Here is a 15,425-nt window from a genome sequence, read left to right as displayed (position 1 = left end):
AAAGGATGTTATGAAAGTCTGCCAAAATGAAAAGATTTTTTAAAAAATCAGCCTAGTCAACATTTATCAGAACGGAGGCATTAAAACAAATGTCATATTGTCTTAAACAAAACAAAACAAAACAAAACCAGTGTGGAGTTCCTACTATTTCCCAAAATCAGTGCTGACTGTTTCATGAATTCTCTCATTTCATCATTAGCACATCACTATAAGTTATGTAAATACTGTTAAACTTATTCTAATTGAGGAAGCAGTGTTAGAGAATTAAGTAACTTGCCCAATGAAATATAAATACAAGTGATCAAAACAAGGATTTCTATGTAATCTGTCTCCCTTATGTAACAATACTGTGTATGTAACACAAGAACATTTTGTAAAGTAACCATTAAAAATGCACTGATGGGGACTTCCCTGGTGGCACAGTGGTTAAGAATCTGCCTGCCAATGCAGGGCACATGGGTTCGATCTCTGGTCTGGGAAGATTCCACATGCCGCAGCGCAACCAAGTCTGTGCACCACAACTACTGAAGCCCGCGCGCCTAGAGCCCATGCTCTGCAACAAGAGAAGCCACAGCACCGTGAAGCCCATGAACCGCAACCAAGAGTAGCCCCTGCTCACCGCAACTAGAGAAAGCCCCTGCGCAGCAATGAAGACCCAACTCAGCCATAAATAAATATCATTCACTTATTTTTTAAAAAATGCATCGATGGGGCTTCCCTGGTGGCGCAGTGGTTGAGAGTCCGCCTGCTGATGCAGGGGACACGGGTTCGTGCCCCGGTCTGGGAAGATCCCACATGCTGTGGAGCGGCTAGGCCCGTGGGCCATGGCCACTGAGCCTGCGCGTCCAAAGCCTGTGCTCCGCAGCGGGAGAGGCCACAACAGTGAGAGGCCCGCGTACTGCAAAAAAAAAAAAAAAAAAAAAAAAAAAGCAGCGATGATGTAAATTTTATTAAGTCAAGATGTAGAGTATTTTCAAGTTTGGAAAATTGGTAGTAATAATGAATAAAATATTTTTATAATATTCAACATTATGTAAACATACTTCTTTATCTTGGAAAAATATATCCTTTTGTTATCAAATTTTCCTGTTTTTCCTTAGCTTCAAGATTTCAATAAATGAACTTATCTAAAAGTTAAATTGGGAAATTTCTTACAGCAAACAACTTTCTACATATTTACAGGATATTTCTAAATCCATTATATTAAATGTAAAAACATCAGAAGCAAGCTTCATTCTTAAAATAGATAATGATGCTACATGATCATAGGGCCATAAATCATAAATACATTTAGGTACACAGTGAAAACTCTGATAATTGATACTAAAACTTTTCATTTAATATGCTTTTTAACATAGATATATTAGTTATGAAAACAATTCATCAACAAATGGAATTTAAGTTATAAGTCAATCTTCTAAATTTAATGCACCTTTTAGAAAACAAAACAAATATGCTGCGCCTAACAAGCAGAGTTCACATCACTGAATACTCTGATGATTAAAATAAGAATTATTACAGGAGACTAAGGATTATTTTTTATTAGATGAAACTTTTAAATTCTAAAACACAGACTTATAGTGGCTGAGGAAGATTCCAAGTAAAAAAAGCTAAACCTCTCTAGTATAGTAGGGTTTAGAAATTCAATCTGTAGAACTCACTTCTACAGAAGTGAGAATAGAGTAATGTATTAAATCTCTAAGGTTTATAGGTTGCTTACGATCTGCAAATTTCTGGAAGAAGAAATAATATTCGAAGTTACTAATGAGAAAATCTATCATGACATACTCTATATATTCACATATTTACATAATCCTTTTTTTTTAAGTAGTAAATTCAAATAATTTACTTACTCAGGTAAAACCACCATCACAACAACAAAAACAGAAGACAATATAAAAGTACTATCCTCTGTGACTTCCCTGATGGTACAGTGGGTAGGACTTTGCGCTCCCAATGCAGGGGGCCGGGGTTCAATCCCAGGTCCGGGAACTAGATCCCACGTGCAGGATGCAACTAAGAAGTTTGTATGCCACAACTAAAAGAGCGTACATGCCACAACGAAGACCGGCGTGCCGCAGCTAAGACCCGGAGCAGGCAAAATAAATAAATACATACATAAATATTAGGAAAAAAAAAGTACTATCCTCTAAAATTAGCTTCTTCCCCCCTCCCCAACAGAGAAAAGGCTATCGTCCTCCTAACAATAACATCTACAAATAGATGGACAGTCTCTCAAGAAACAAATGAAAATAAAACCAATTGATTTTAATATACTACAAAAACCTAGAATCCTTAATTAAAAACCTAGTAATGGATTACCACTAAAATAAACAATAAGAGCATCAAATCCTAACCACTAGACCACCAGGAAGCATCTAAAATAAACAATGAGAACAAAATAATTGGGTAGATTTACAAAAAACACTTTTTACATTCTTTTTAAAATATATTTTCCTTCCCTCCTGTCTTTAAAAAATAGTTTATTCCTTTGTATTGAGCAAATGAATAACATCATGACTGAATGTATAAAACTCATCTGAAAATAATGTTTTTAGGAATACCTTAATTACCTATTCCCATCAGGATGGAAAAAGTAGACATGATAACTCCAAGATTTCAGGGCTTAATTCCCCGTCATGTTGCTCCAAAGTATGAAATAGCTTCCAAGAGCCCCAGTTGTAAGCTGGGAAGAATCTCTGTACCTATAATCACACAGTGACCACACTATAAATTAGACTTCTGTAGTCATCTCATCACTCAATTTACATTTTAGCAGCTTAATGGGTATACTTTAGGGTTTTTCATTTGTTCTAGAATAAGATATTAAAACCTCAAAAAAGATAGCAAATATTCCCCTTACTTTAAAGCCCTCTATTAGCTTCTCGTGAGACAAGAATAAAGTCTAAACTTATGCTAGTTGACAAAAACCCTAAAGATCTAGTTTCTGCACTCTTCTCAACCTGCTACAACTACTAGTACCTTACTCTACAGATTGGTACTATGATTTTCTTCCTGTTCCTAAAACATACCAGGCTCATTCTGATCTCATGGTAGAAAAGAAGCAGAAGATAAAGTTTTATTGCAATGATTAAAAACAGGAATGGGGCTTCCCTGGTGGCGCAGTGGTTGGGAGTCTGCCTGCCAATGCAGGGGATGCGGGTTCGTGCCCCAGTCTGGGAAGATCCCACATGCCGCGGAGCGGCTGGGCCTGTGAGCCATGGCCACTGAGCCTGCGCGTCTGGAGCCTGTGCTCCACAACGGGAGAGGCCACAACAGTGAGAGGCCTGCGTACAGCAAAAAAAAATAAAATAAAATAAAAAAATAAAAAATAAAATAAAATAAAAACAGGAATGAAATACAATGTCTGAAACCTAAAGAAATGTCAAGAGAAAGGGAGATGGACAGACTAATCTCTGGAGCCATGCTTTAACTCTTTAAGAAAACAAGTCAAATGTCAAAGAGCTGGAAATACAAGTGTCACGAGGAAACCCAACAGATTGGCCCAGGGTAATACAAGTTGTCCTACTACTTCCAAATGTACATTACCTATCCAAGCTGTATGAACTTTTTAAAAGTTCAGAAATATGCATCCAACGTACATTCTAGGTAAGTATAATGTAGCAAGACCAACGATGAATAAAGAGAACTGAGAATTATTATTTATAATCTAAGAAAGATACCGAAGAACTTTAATTTGGATGATGAATTTATGTAAGTGATTCCATGGAAGATACGGAATGATGTTCAATGTTCTGCATCATTACTTTTCAGGTCATATATTATAGCACAGAGAGTATATTCTTTGGCAGCAAGAACACTGAGACCTTGAATGGTAAAATTTCTTTGAGCCTCAGTTTTCAAATTAGCAAAACAGAGGTAATAATGAATACTTTAGATGGCTGTTTTAAGGACTAAACGTGATAATGTAAGAAAAGAATTCAACAAAGTAACTGACACATGTTGGCTTCTTCTTTTTGTCCTTGACCTTAAAGTATGATGTACTTCATAAAGACTAAAAAGAAAATGTTTGGCTAGAGATTTGTCACCATGATCACGATTGCACTGCACTGAAATATCAGAAAGAGAAAGGATATGTAAAATGAAGTTATTGAGAAAAACAGTGAATTTAATTTTAAAAAGAACCATCAGAGAAATTGGCCAATCTCATTCAAAAACAAGAGAGTGAGAAGGGGGAGGGGAGGACACAGACACACTAATATTTTTAACCTTGGCTTTTTTATAATCCAGTGGTTAAACACATTAACTTTTAACGTTTATTTAATATTTTAACATAAAATTTTAAAATGATCTCTCCATATGAAAAGAAAGGAATTTGTTATTGGAACACAGCAACGTGTCTATTTATCTTTCAAAAACAGGTAAAGAAGAAGGATTACTGAGCAGCAGAGATGCCAGATATCCAGAAATCCACAAACGTAAGCGTGATAACATGGCAATTTGGGAAGGAGAATAAACAGAAGTAATAATACTTATAAGTATATAACAGAAATTGGCCATATGGAGAATTTTTTCTTAACATTAAATTTTAAAGTGACACAGAGGCAGTATATATGGATAAAAAGAAATATCAACAATGAAATGGGTGAAAAGAAATAACCAACAAATTTAGGCAATCCAATTTGAAACTGTAAGTCATTGCTATTTACCAGTTGCAATGGATAAGGATCGGTACAACATAATTCTTGCTCCCAAGGAGATTTACAATCATATTTCAAAAGGATTGCAATAAATATCTAGATAGCAATCCTTATAAAAATAATACCATCATAAAGCTTTTTAAACTTAAGAAGTTTATATATGTATCTACATTTTCTCAATTAACTTTTAACATCTAAATTCTCTCAGTTCAACCCTATCAAGTAGATATTAGGTACATTTTACAAGTGAGAACTCTAAGACCCAGAAAGATGGGGCTTCCCTGGTGGCGCAGTGGTTGAGAGTCCACCTGCCGATGCAGGGGACACGGATCTCATGCCCCGGTCCGGGAGGATCCCACATGCCACGGAGCAGCTGGGCCCGTGAGCCATGGCCACTGAGCCTGTGCGTCCAGAGCCTGTGCTCTGCAACGGGAGAGGCCACAACAATGAGAGGCCCGCATACCACAAAAAAAAAAAAAAAAAAACTAAGACCCAGAAAGATTAAGTGAGTTATCCAACATTACACAGTCAGCATTTGGCAGAGCCAGAACTCAAACTTGAGTCTACTATTATAGTACCATACAGCTCCAAAAGTAAGTATTATTCAACAATGTGGATGAGAGACCAAAGAGCAAAAGTTAGTTTTTAATTATACAGATGTGGATAATTCTAATGAGAAACGGTAGAAGATATTCCCTATGAAAATACGAACTCTACTAGTAAAAGTAGTAACTTACCAATATTTTATTTCTCAGGGCCTGATACATTTTAGGAACTTAAATAATTTCAGTGGATTGAATTAATGAAGGTGATGAGTGAGTGAAACAGTATGACTACATATAGTTTTCAGATGCCAGATTTTAGAAGGACATATATAAATAATGGAAGGAGGGAAATGTAACTAAGAGTGTTTATAAATTAATATCATAAACTTTATAATAATAATATAAGTTAGAATAAGTTAAATTTTATAAATAAAACAAAGGAAAACCAAACAGGTCCATTGGCTGCATAAAAGTAAGAGGATGAACTAGGAAGAAACAAGAATATTGCATGGAAAAGATGATGTAATGTTAACAGATGCAGAGAGAATAAAGAACTACTCACACCTTCTCTTTTGCATCCATCTTCTCCACCAAGGAGAATTGAGTAGAAAACTGGAAAAGGTAGAAGAAACATAGTTAAAAAGTAAATGAAGTTGAAATGAGTAAAGAAGACAGTAAGAGAATACCTAGCCACTTTTTAAATTAGTTTTTGTCTACAGAGCCTGTATTAGGCATGCACCTCTAATGTGTATAATCTGTAAAACATCATAAGAAAGCAATTTCTAAAATGCACTGATACTGAAAAGAAAAAAATTTAAGAGAATTATGTATCAAAAAAGCATGTACCCTTTGAGTTTAAAACGCTTTTGACAATCCATTAATGTCAATCTGTATCCAAAGTACAAAAACTATCGTTTGAAGATGGTTTGTACGCACTAAAAAAATAAAAAGGTTACTCCTGGAGCATATTTTTTTTTCGCTATAAGTGATCCTCAACTTTTTATCAGTAAACTTCTTCTTTTTAGGTAGGCTAGTATAACACTAGATGTTTATTAAAATATTGCATAGAAAGATTCTGAAAATATTTTTAGGAATAAAATTTAAAAATATAAGATCATTAATAAATAATACAGCACAACCAGGTACTCATAGCTGGATTAATCACCATAATTTACATTATTTACCAAGAACTAGAGTAAAATTGAATGTCTTCAAAAGTAATCCACAGGGCTCTATCCTCATACTTTAATCAAGACAGATGACTCAATAGGATTCAAATTTAAGAATAATAATTAACATGCTGGATGATAACATGAAGTTTCAAAACAATTTCAACAGATTGGAAAATGGGTAGAATCAACTAATATTAAAACAACAGCAATAGAAGTGATAGCTGACTTCATGAAATAAAAGAGGCTTAGCTTAAGGTAAAGCCAGAATTTGGGAAAGCTGATAAACACTCCAATTTACAGCAGAGAAGCCCCCAAAGGGTCAAAAATTGGTTGAGGGTAAAGTAGGGCTAATAGGAAGAATTACATTAGTCTATTTAAGCAACAGTCAGACCCACAGATCTCTCCCTGGCTCTAGCTTAGCAACTGTCTCCTCTCCCACTTTGGCAGAAAAAGAGTTTTTAGAAAAAGGTTATCAGGGGGTCTCTGGATCAAGGACCATATTACTTTGTATTATTTATAAAATAATATGAGATTATTACTGAAATAGGATGATGAAGTTACAGTATACATAATGAAATATGTTGAAAACCAACCCCATCCCTCCCACTCCCACTCTTTTTTTACCTCAAAGTGTTTAACTTTTGAGAGCCAGGGAAAAAGACTGGTTTACTTCTATGGGAAACCTGACCAGTTTAAGATAAAAGACACCCAAATACACAGACATTAGGTATTCCCCAAGGACGTGGCCTGATCTCCAAACAGGCAGGGCTACGGTCAACAAACCCTGCCCACATGCTCAGAGTTCCCAAAGTGCTTTTTAATTGTTATGCTATTAAGTATGAGTAGTCAAAAAGAATCATCAAGTATTTCATGCGGGGAAAACATCGAATATAAAACCTAGAGACTAAATTACACAGAGAAAAAAGTGACTAGAAGAAAACAAGACTCTGAAGGGAGAAGAAAACAAAGAAGGAAAAAATCACGCAAAAACTAATATTAATAGTCTCAATAATATAATAGAAACAACATAACATAATTAAAACACAGAGAGAAATAACAATTTTAAATGGTTATTTTAAAATAACCACTCGGAGATCAAAAAAGTTTAAGGAAAATAAATTAAGAGAGCAGAAATGAAAAACACAACAAAAAGTTTAGACTATAAAGTTGAAAATTTTTCCTACTCATAGAACAAAAAGAACATAGGCAAAGAAAAGATATGGTAGAAAGAGGACCAGTATGGTCCCATATCCCAACACAAAAGTTCCATAAAAGAAAAAAATAATTCAGAAAAGAGGGAATTAAGGAAACAATTCAAGAAAATTTCTCAGAACTGAAACTCCCAAATTCCCATATTGAAAAGCAACTCTTGAAGAGCTACGCACACAGATGAAAAGGCATGTACATCTAGAAATGTTACTGTGAAATTCCCAAGCACAAACAAAAGAGAAGATTCTACACACTTCTTTCTTGTAAAAGAATAAAAAAGCAGAATGGGGCTTCCCTGGTGGCGCAGTGGTTGAGGGTCCGCCTGCCGATGCAGGGGATGCGGGTTCGTGCCCTGGTCCGGGAAGATCCCATATGCCGCGGAGCGGCTGGGCCCATGCCCCATGAGCCATGGCCACTGAGCCTGCGCGTCCGGAGCCTGTGCTCCGCAACGGGAGAGGCCACAACAGTGAGAGGCCCACACACCACAAATTAAAAAAAAAGAAAGCAGAATGATATGACTTGTCAAAAGCAACATCAGAATCTGGAAGATATTATATCAATGCTTTCAGAACTCTCTAATCCAGAATTTTATATCCAGTCAGATGTGAGTCAAGTTTGAGGGTGGAATACAAATACTTTGAGATGAACAAGCCATTAAAAAATGTCCAAACAGGCAGTCTTTTTAAAGAAATTACTGTAGGATATATTCCACCAATACAAGAGAATAAACCAAGACATGGAATTCAGGAACATAATCTGATAAAAAAAAAAAAGAGAGAGGCAAAGGAAGTACAGTGCCTCACATAAAGTAAGCTTTATATAAGCCTGTTTCGTAACTGTTTTCCCTGCCTCTGAAACAGAGCAAGACCCTGTAGGGCCCTCCTGGGTACAAATCCTTTCCTTGTCCCAGTTTCCTGTCAGTAGGAAATAGGCTTCATTCAGCCTCCTTGACCTTCCGTGAGTTCCAAAGGGCAGATTCAAACAATTGCTAATCAGGGAAGAGAGGCAATGCAGAAACAAAGGAGGAGCAGTAAAGAAACTAGTGCAGCAATAAAGCAGAGTCCTGATTCCTCCTCAAGGAATATACATAATGATACCTTTGAGCTCTTCTGCAGGAACTAAGGCCCCCACCCAGGTGGAGGATGGTAACTTCAGACTGAGCACAAGATTCCTGGAACACCACCCTGTTACCTCACCACCAACTAATCAGAAAAAAGTCTGCACACAGTGGAAGACAACTAAGACTCTGATCCCCACCTCCCTGCACGCCCCCACCCCAACCCATGATTCTTCCTTTAAAAACTTTCATTGTTGAGCTGAATCTTCAGAGTTGGTTTTTGGACGTGAGTTTGCCATCTCCCCAGGCTGTGAGCCTCCTGAATAAAGCAACCTTTCCTTTCCAACCAATGCTTTTCGCTCAAGTACTGGCTTGCGAGCAGCTGAACCTGAGGTCAGTAACACCTCCCATCACATTTTTTCTCCAGCTTACCTAATACCACCAGACTAATTTTCTTAGAACAGTTCCTTTCATCATCTCACTTTAATAACGTAAAATATGCATGACTACCTTGTGAATCAAGATGAAGCTCCTACATCTCACATTCATAGGTCTCTATTACGTATTCCAAGGGTCAGCAAATACAGCCCATAAGCCAATCACCTGTTTTATTTATTTATTTGTTTGTTTGTTTTATATTTTTGGCTGCATTGGGTCTTCGTTGCTGCACAAGGGCTTTCTCTAGTTGCAGTGAGCAGGGGCTACTCTTCGTTGTGGTGTGCAAGCTTCTCACTGTGGTGGTTTCTCTTATTGTGGAGCACGGGCTTTAGGCGTGCCGGCTTCAGCAGTTGTGGCACGCAGGCTCAGTCGTTGTGGCGCACTGGCTTGGTTGCTCTGCGGCATGTGGGATCTTCCCAAACCAGGGCTCGAACCCGTTTTCCCCTGTATTATCAGGCAGATTCCTAACCACTGCACCACCAGGGACGTCCCCAATCACCTGTTTTTGTTCGTAAGTTTTTATTGAAACACAGCCACCCTCATTAATGTATGCATTGTCCACGGATGCTTTCTCACTTTGATATCAGGGTTGACTGGCTGTGACATAGTCCATAAGGTCCACAAAGCATAAAATGTTTACTATTTGGTCCTTTAAAGGAAATGTTTGCTGATCCCTGACCTAGTTCAATCTCTTATCTGTATCAATCCCATATACATATTTAACATGTCTAAAATGGAACTCACCTTTTATTCAGATACTTGCTCCTCTCAACTTCATTATTTTATTAATATTTAATAAATATTTATTGAGGCCAAACACTGCTCTAGTAAGTTGGTAAAACAGCAGGGGAAAAATAGAAAGCCCCAACTCTTACAGAGCATATTTTCTTTTGGAGGGCAATAAACCAAAAATAAAAAGTATACACATAAGTATATGTCAGTTGGTGATAAGTGCTATGAAGAAAAACAGAGGTATCTAGGATGATAGAATGACAGAGGATTGGGGTGCTATTTTAGATATCACAGCCTTTCTAATGAGGCAACATTTGAATAGAGTGTTGAATTAGAAAGTGAACCACAGGAATGCTTTGAACCACAGGAATGCTTTAGGGGAAAAGCAATCCAGCAGCAGAGGGAACTCAACCCCAAGAGTGAATGCCTCTTTAAATTTGTACCCTAAGTACCTCACTTGTCTCACTCTAGTCCCAAATCCTGCTGTCAATGACTCATATACATCCATAAAGACCTCCTACTAATCAAAAAGAAAAAGACAATCCAGTTGCATAAGACTTGATCAGGGACTTCAAAAAAGAGGATATATATCCAAACAGCCAATAAGCATATGAAAAGGTACTCAACAAATTACTCACCAATGAAATTCAAATTAAAATTACAGTTAGATACTATTACACACCCATGAGAATAGCCAAAACTTCCAAGTGAATACAACTTTATACAAAAGCCAAAAAACCTGGGAACAACCCAAATACCTGTATTTGGAGAAGAGCTCAATAGTGATGTATTCGCGCAATGAAATATTTCATGGCAATAAAAAGAATAAATTTCTGGTAGATGCAATAACATTAATGAATGAATTAGTTTCCCAGGGCTGCATTAATATATCACCAAAACACTATCTATTGGGACAGAAATTGGATAAGCGGAATAGAGAAGCAGTATAAACTGGGAGTGAAACCAAGCAGGACCCTGTGGGGCTCTGAGGCTTGGAAGCCTTTCTGTGGCCCCCATTTCTTGTTTGTAGGGAATAGGCTTCAGCCTCCATGACCTTCCCTGAGTTCCAAAGGGCAGGTTCAAACAGTTGCTAAAGATGCAAAAACAAGGGAGAAGCAGTCAAGAAACAATAGTGCAGCCTTGGGGCAGGGTCCTGGTTCCACCTCAAGGGATACACATAACAGTATCTTTGAGCTCTTATGTAAAACTAAAATGCCCAACAAATGGAAGATGTTAACTACTTTTGATAACCGTGAGAATGACAGAAGCTCACCAGGAGACCACCTGAGGCCAGATTAAAGGAATGAATGCAGGCCCTGCACATACCCTGATCCTTATCAGCCACCCCACCCCTTGAACCATTGCTATAAAACTCATCACCAAATCCCCCAGGTTGGGACACAAAGTTTTGAGGGCAATAGCCCACTGTGTCCCCCTTTGCCTGGCAAAGGCTGAGTTTCAGCATGAGGAAGGGGTACTAAGGTAAGTGTAATGTCTTGGAGACATTCTATTCTGTATTTTGATCTTGGTGGTAGTCATATGAATAGATAAAAATGTATTTTTTTAAAGATCAAAGAATGAAACTGAGTCTTCCAAAACCTGAGTTTCCCTGCCGAGATTATGATTAACCTCTCTATCCAAAACTTTATCCCCTTTCTTCTCCTGCCCCTGCTCCCCTCAGGATTGAGGAGTATCAAAGAAAAAGGGGAAATGAAACCAAGCAGGACCCTTCAGGGTCCCCCCACCAGGTACAAAAGCCCCTCCGTGATCCCTGTTTCTTGTTTGTAAAAAAAAAAAAAAAAAAAAAAAAAAAAGGTCTTAGTCTTCTAGGCGTTCCCGAGTTCCAAAGAGCAGTCTCAAGCAGTTACTAATTAGGAAAGAGACAAATGAAGAAACAAAGGAAAAGCTGTCAAGCAAGAAAAATGATGATAGCTGAAACAACAGTTCAGAGGTAAAACAGAATCTTAGTTCCTCCTCAAGGGATATACAAAACAATTTGACCCAGACTGGTTAGAACCAGAAGGTTGATGGTTAAGATTCCCAAAACAACACCCTGCTATCTCACCATAAACCAATCGGAAGAAAGTCCACAGGCTGCAACCCTCATTCTAAATGTTGCCTTAAAAGACCCTTCCCTGAAAGCCATTGGGGAGTTCAGGTCTTTTGAGCATGAGCTGCTTGTTTCTGCTTGCTTGGTGCCCTGGAATAAACACTGAACTTTCCTTTACCATGACCCAGTGTCAGTGGATTGGCTTGCTGAAGAGCAGGTGAGCAGACCCAAGCTGGGTTCAGTAAGAAGAACAGAATATATTCTGTACAACATGGTTTAATTAAAAGAAATAAGGATAAGACCACAACACAGAGCAGAAACATCAAAATAATCACAAAATAGTTGCTAAATAATTATTGAAAGACTGACTAGTTCAGAGCTATCTTAAGACTTAAACCATTTTAATCAGACAGACTAAAAGACATATCATTTCCAAATACTTACTCTCATCTTTCAATACATGTGTTTATGTATTTATCTTAAAGAGATAATGCGAAAATAGGTCAAAGACAAGCATTCTTCAATATTCTGATGTCACAGAATTATTTGGACTGTAACAGGTCTGGTGTTAAATACCGAAATAGATTATTTTATTTGTGTTTTGCCATCTTAAATATATAATTTAGCGATGAAGTAAACTTACCTCTGTTTAATAACATCTTAAAAATATGACATATTCTAGCTTAATATGTATAGATTTTTAAGAATGGTTTTCCTGAGGAGAGAGTAACAGAATAGACATAACCTCATATTGCAGGAAATTTTTATGTAAACAGTGGCAACTATTGGGAAGGAGCAAATACTTAGACTAATTAGTAAAATAGTTGGTTAAACTCCTTTCTGGTGGGAAAAAGGCCCTTCACAGCTGCCTTAGGTTGAACTATTTTTTTTGTTGTTTTGCTAGGAGACAAAGAAAGAAATCAGGAGGTAAGATAATGGCAGAGGCCCTGTATATGTGTTGTGTGTGTGTATGTGTCTGTGTGTACGCACATGAGACAGAGAGATAATCTAAATAAAGAAATCTAAATAAAGCAATTCTTTTAACTTTTGCAAGCATTTAACTTTTGTCCCTCAAGTCAGATTAAAAGGTGAATTAGAAGACAGTCACAAATATCTGTGATGAAAATTAGAGAATTTCAAAATTACAAAACCGGTAAATCCCAGATCAATGAAGAAAAATAAAAGATTGACTGATTCTATCCAAATCTGAGAGAGAACCTGAGTAAAGAGTGATCAATAAATACTGAAAGACTGAAAAGTTCACACTTTTACAAAGATATTTAGACTTCTTAAAATGTACGCTGAATACTATATGTTTTAAAATTATTAATAATTAAGAAAACCTTATCTACTGAACTTTCTTATTGAAGAGTTCTTTGTTTTAATTTTAAGAAGCACACGAGGGCTTCCCTGGTGGTGCAGTGGTTAAGAATCCGCCTGCCAATGCAGGGGACACGGGTTCGAGCCCTGGTCCGCGAAGATCCCACATGCTGCGGAGCAACTAAGCCCGTGCACCACAACTACTGAGCCTGCACTCTAGAGCCCGCATGCCACAACTACTGAAGCCCGTGCACCTAGAGCCCATGCTCCGCAACAAAAGAAGCCACCTTAAATGAGAGGCCTGAGCACCACAACAAAGAGGAGCCCCCACTCGCTGCAACTAAGAAGAAAGCCCGCGCACAGCAACAAAGAACCAATGCAGCCATAATTAATTAATTAATTAATTAATTAATTAATTATTTAAAAAAGCGCATGACTGTGTGTTGTATTTTCTGATTTAGAATTTTCAGTTTAAAGATCTCAAGGCTAACCAGATCACCTAAGGTTAGGTGCTCAAACCTTCCTCACAGCTTCTGCATGGCTCTTATAATATGACCACCCTCCCCAAAAGATGAGTGTGATTCTAGTATTTAGAGATACAAGAAGGATACAAATGAAAAGAAAAAACACTTTATCAAATATACAAAAAAAAAATTATTCCGACATTGAAAGAAAAAAAGCCAGCTGTGTTGGATGAATTGAAAAACAACAGCTTAGTTTTCCCCAAAAGGCTTTAGGAGTGAATTTGATTAGATGCATTTTCCCCTGCTGCTGCCCACACTGCAACCTAATCCCCTCTTTTTAAGACACAACTCCATTTCAATGGTTTTGAAAATGAGTAAATGTAGCAGTATGGATATGAGTAAGAACATGGTTACTTACCATATCTCACTTAAAAACGTAATTTTTCTACATATAAAGTGACTTCACCAAAACTTTAGTATCAGTATATATAATATCACAGGCATAATGAAGATAAGCTTCATTAGAATTTTACTTATAAGTTTTAGTGTCCTATCCATATACATATTTTTTAAAGCTACCAGCTTACTAATAACTTTCCCCACCTAATAAAATTTCATATGTGACTTTTATCAGAAAGCACCAATATGAAAAGTTACTGTAATTTGATAACATTACTGGAGAAATAATTATCTATTTTGTTTTCTTTAAAGCTTTTATATACAAACATAAAAAATTGGCTTTCACTTGCAGTTCAATTGGTATTGGCCATTAAGTTTGGTTCATGTGGATTCAGAAAAACTATAGCACAGATGTTTTGTTTTTTCAAGTTTTGGTTTAGCATAGTTATTCTTAGAATACCTGATGACTTTTTAAAAAGCCTTTTTATTTTTTTAAGGTGAAATGTAAGTGTATACCAACTCATCACAAATTGTAATCCTTTATTTTAAAGAACTAGTTCAGTATATAATCTTAAGGAATACACAATTGTTACAAAACCAAAAAATAGAACTACATGTAAGATTATATTTCTTCAACTTTCCTTAAAATAAAATCTATTTTCCAAATCTGACACAACAAAAAACAACTATAATGCCCTATGGAACAGCAGCACCTGCAAGGAAAAGATCCACTCTGGCAACTGCTGGTACTATCAATTCAACACTTGATTCCCAAACATTATAGTATTCCTTTTCCCCCTTCCTACACACTCAAAGGATGTAACTGAAGAAAACAGAGCTTAGAGTGTTCATGCCAAACCCCCACACTACACAGCTGGATCTCTTACACACTCTAAAAAAGGCTGTCCTTCAGACAACAGGCTTAACACACATTTATGCAGCATCCTGCTCCTAGTTAGGAGTTCCAGATATGATAACTATTCAGTGACACATTTAATCTCTATTTAAAAATTCTATATTTTTTGAAAGATACTAACAATCAAATAAGAACACTAAAATAAGAGAAATGTGCAATGTTTAAACTGCACAAGGAATAATATGACCAAGGCAAAAGAAACATGCTTTAATCCTTAATGACAATTAATTTCATAGGCAAATTTTTAAATAAAAAAAGTAAAATCTTATTCACTCAACAGATAGGATTTTCTTGTTTTGTTTTTTTCCTGAAATAAACGAACACATTTTTAAATTACCTGAACTGTAATCCATGATTGGAGAAAAATAACATACCTCATTCTGTCAATATTTTCCAATGTGTTCTTAATATTTTAGAAAGCTTTTGATATTATGAAAAAAAGTTTAAAATTTCCTTGGCCTG

General features: G+C 36.7%; 1 protein-coding gene across 3 annotated transcripts in view; it reads right to left on the bottom strand.

Annotated features, from left to right (window-relative positions):
- Positions 1–15,425, bottom strand: part of JMJD1C (jumonji domain containing 1C) — a gene marked incomplete at its 5' end in the record, with an annotated part of 271,806 nt that overhangs the window by 216,224 nt on the left and 40,157 nt on the right. The window contains one exon of one of the 3 annotated variants that reach the window (XM_079717100.1): positions 5,771–5,818. The exons of the other annotated variants lie outside the window; for them this stretch is intronic. Within the exon in view, the coding sequence (XP_079573226.1) occupies positions 5,771–5,818 (48 nt within the window). The remainder of the gene's footprint in view (positions 1–5,770; positions 5,819–15,425) is intronic. 3 annotated transcript variants of the gene reach the window in all.

Source organism: Hyperoodon ampullatus, assembly GCF_949752795.1.
Source record: "Hyperoodon ampullatus genome assembly, chromosome: 1".
NCBI classification, from domain to species: Eukaryota; Metazoa; Chordata; class Mammalia; order Artiodactyla; family Ziphiidae; genus Hyperoodon; species Hyperoodon ampullatus.
This window is presented reverse-complemented; position numbering and strand designations above follow the sequence as displayed.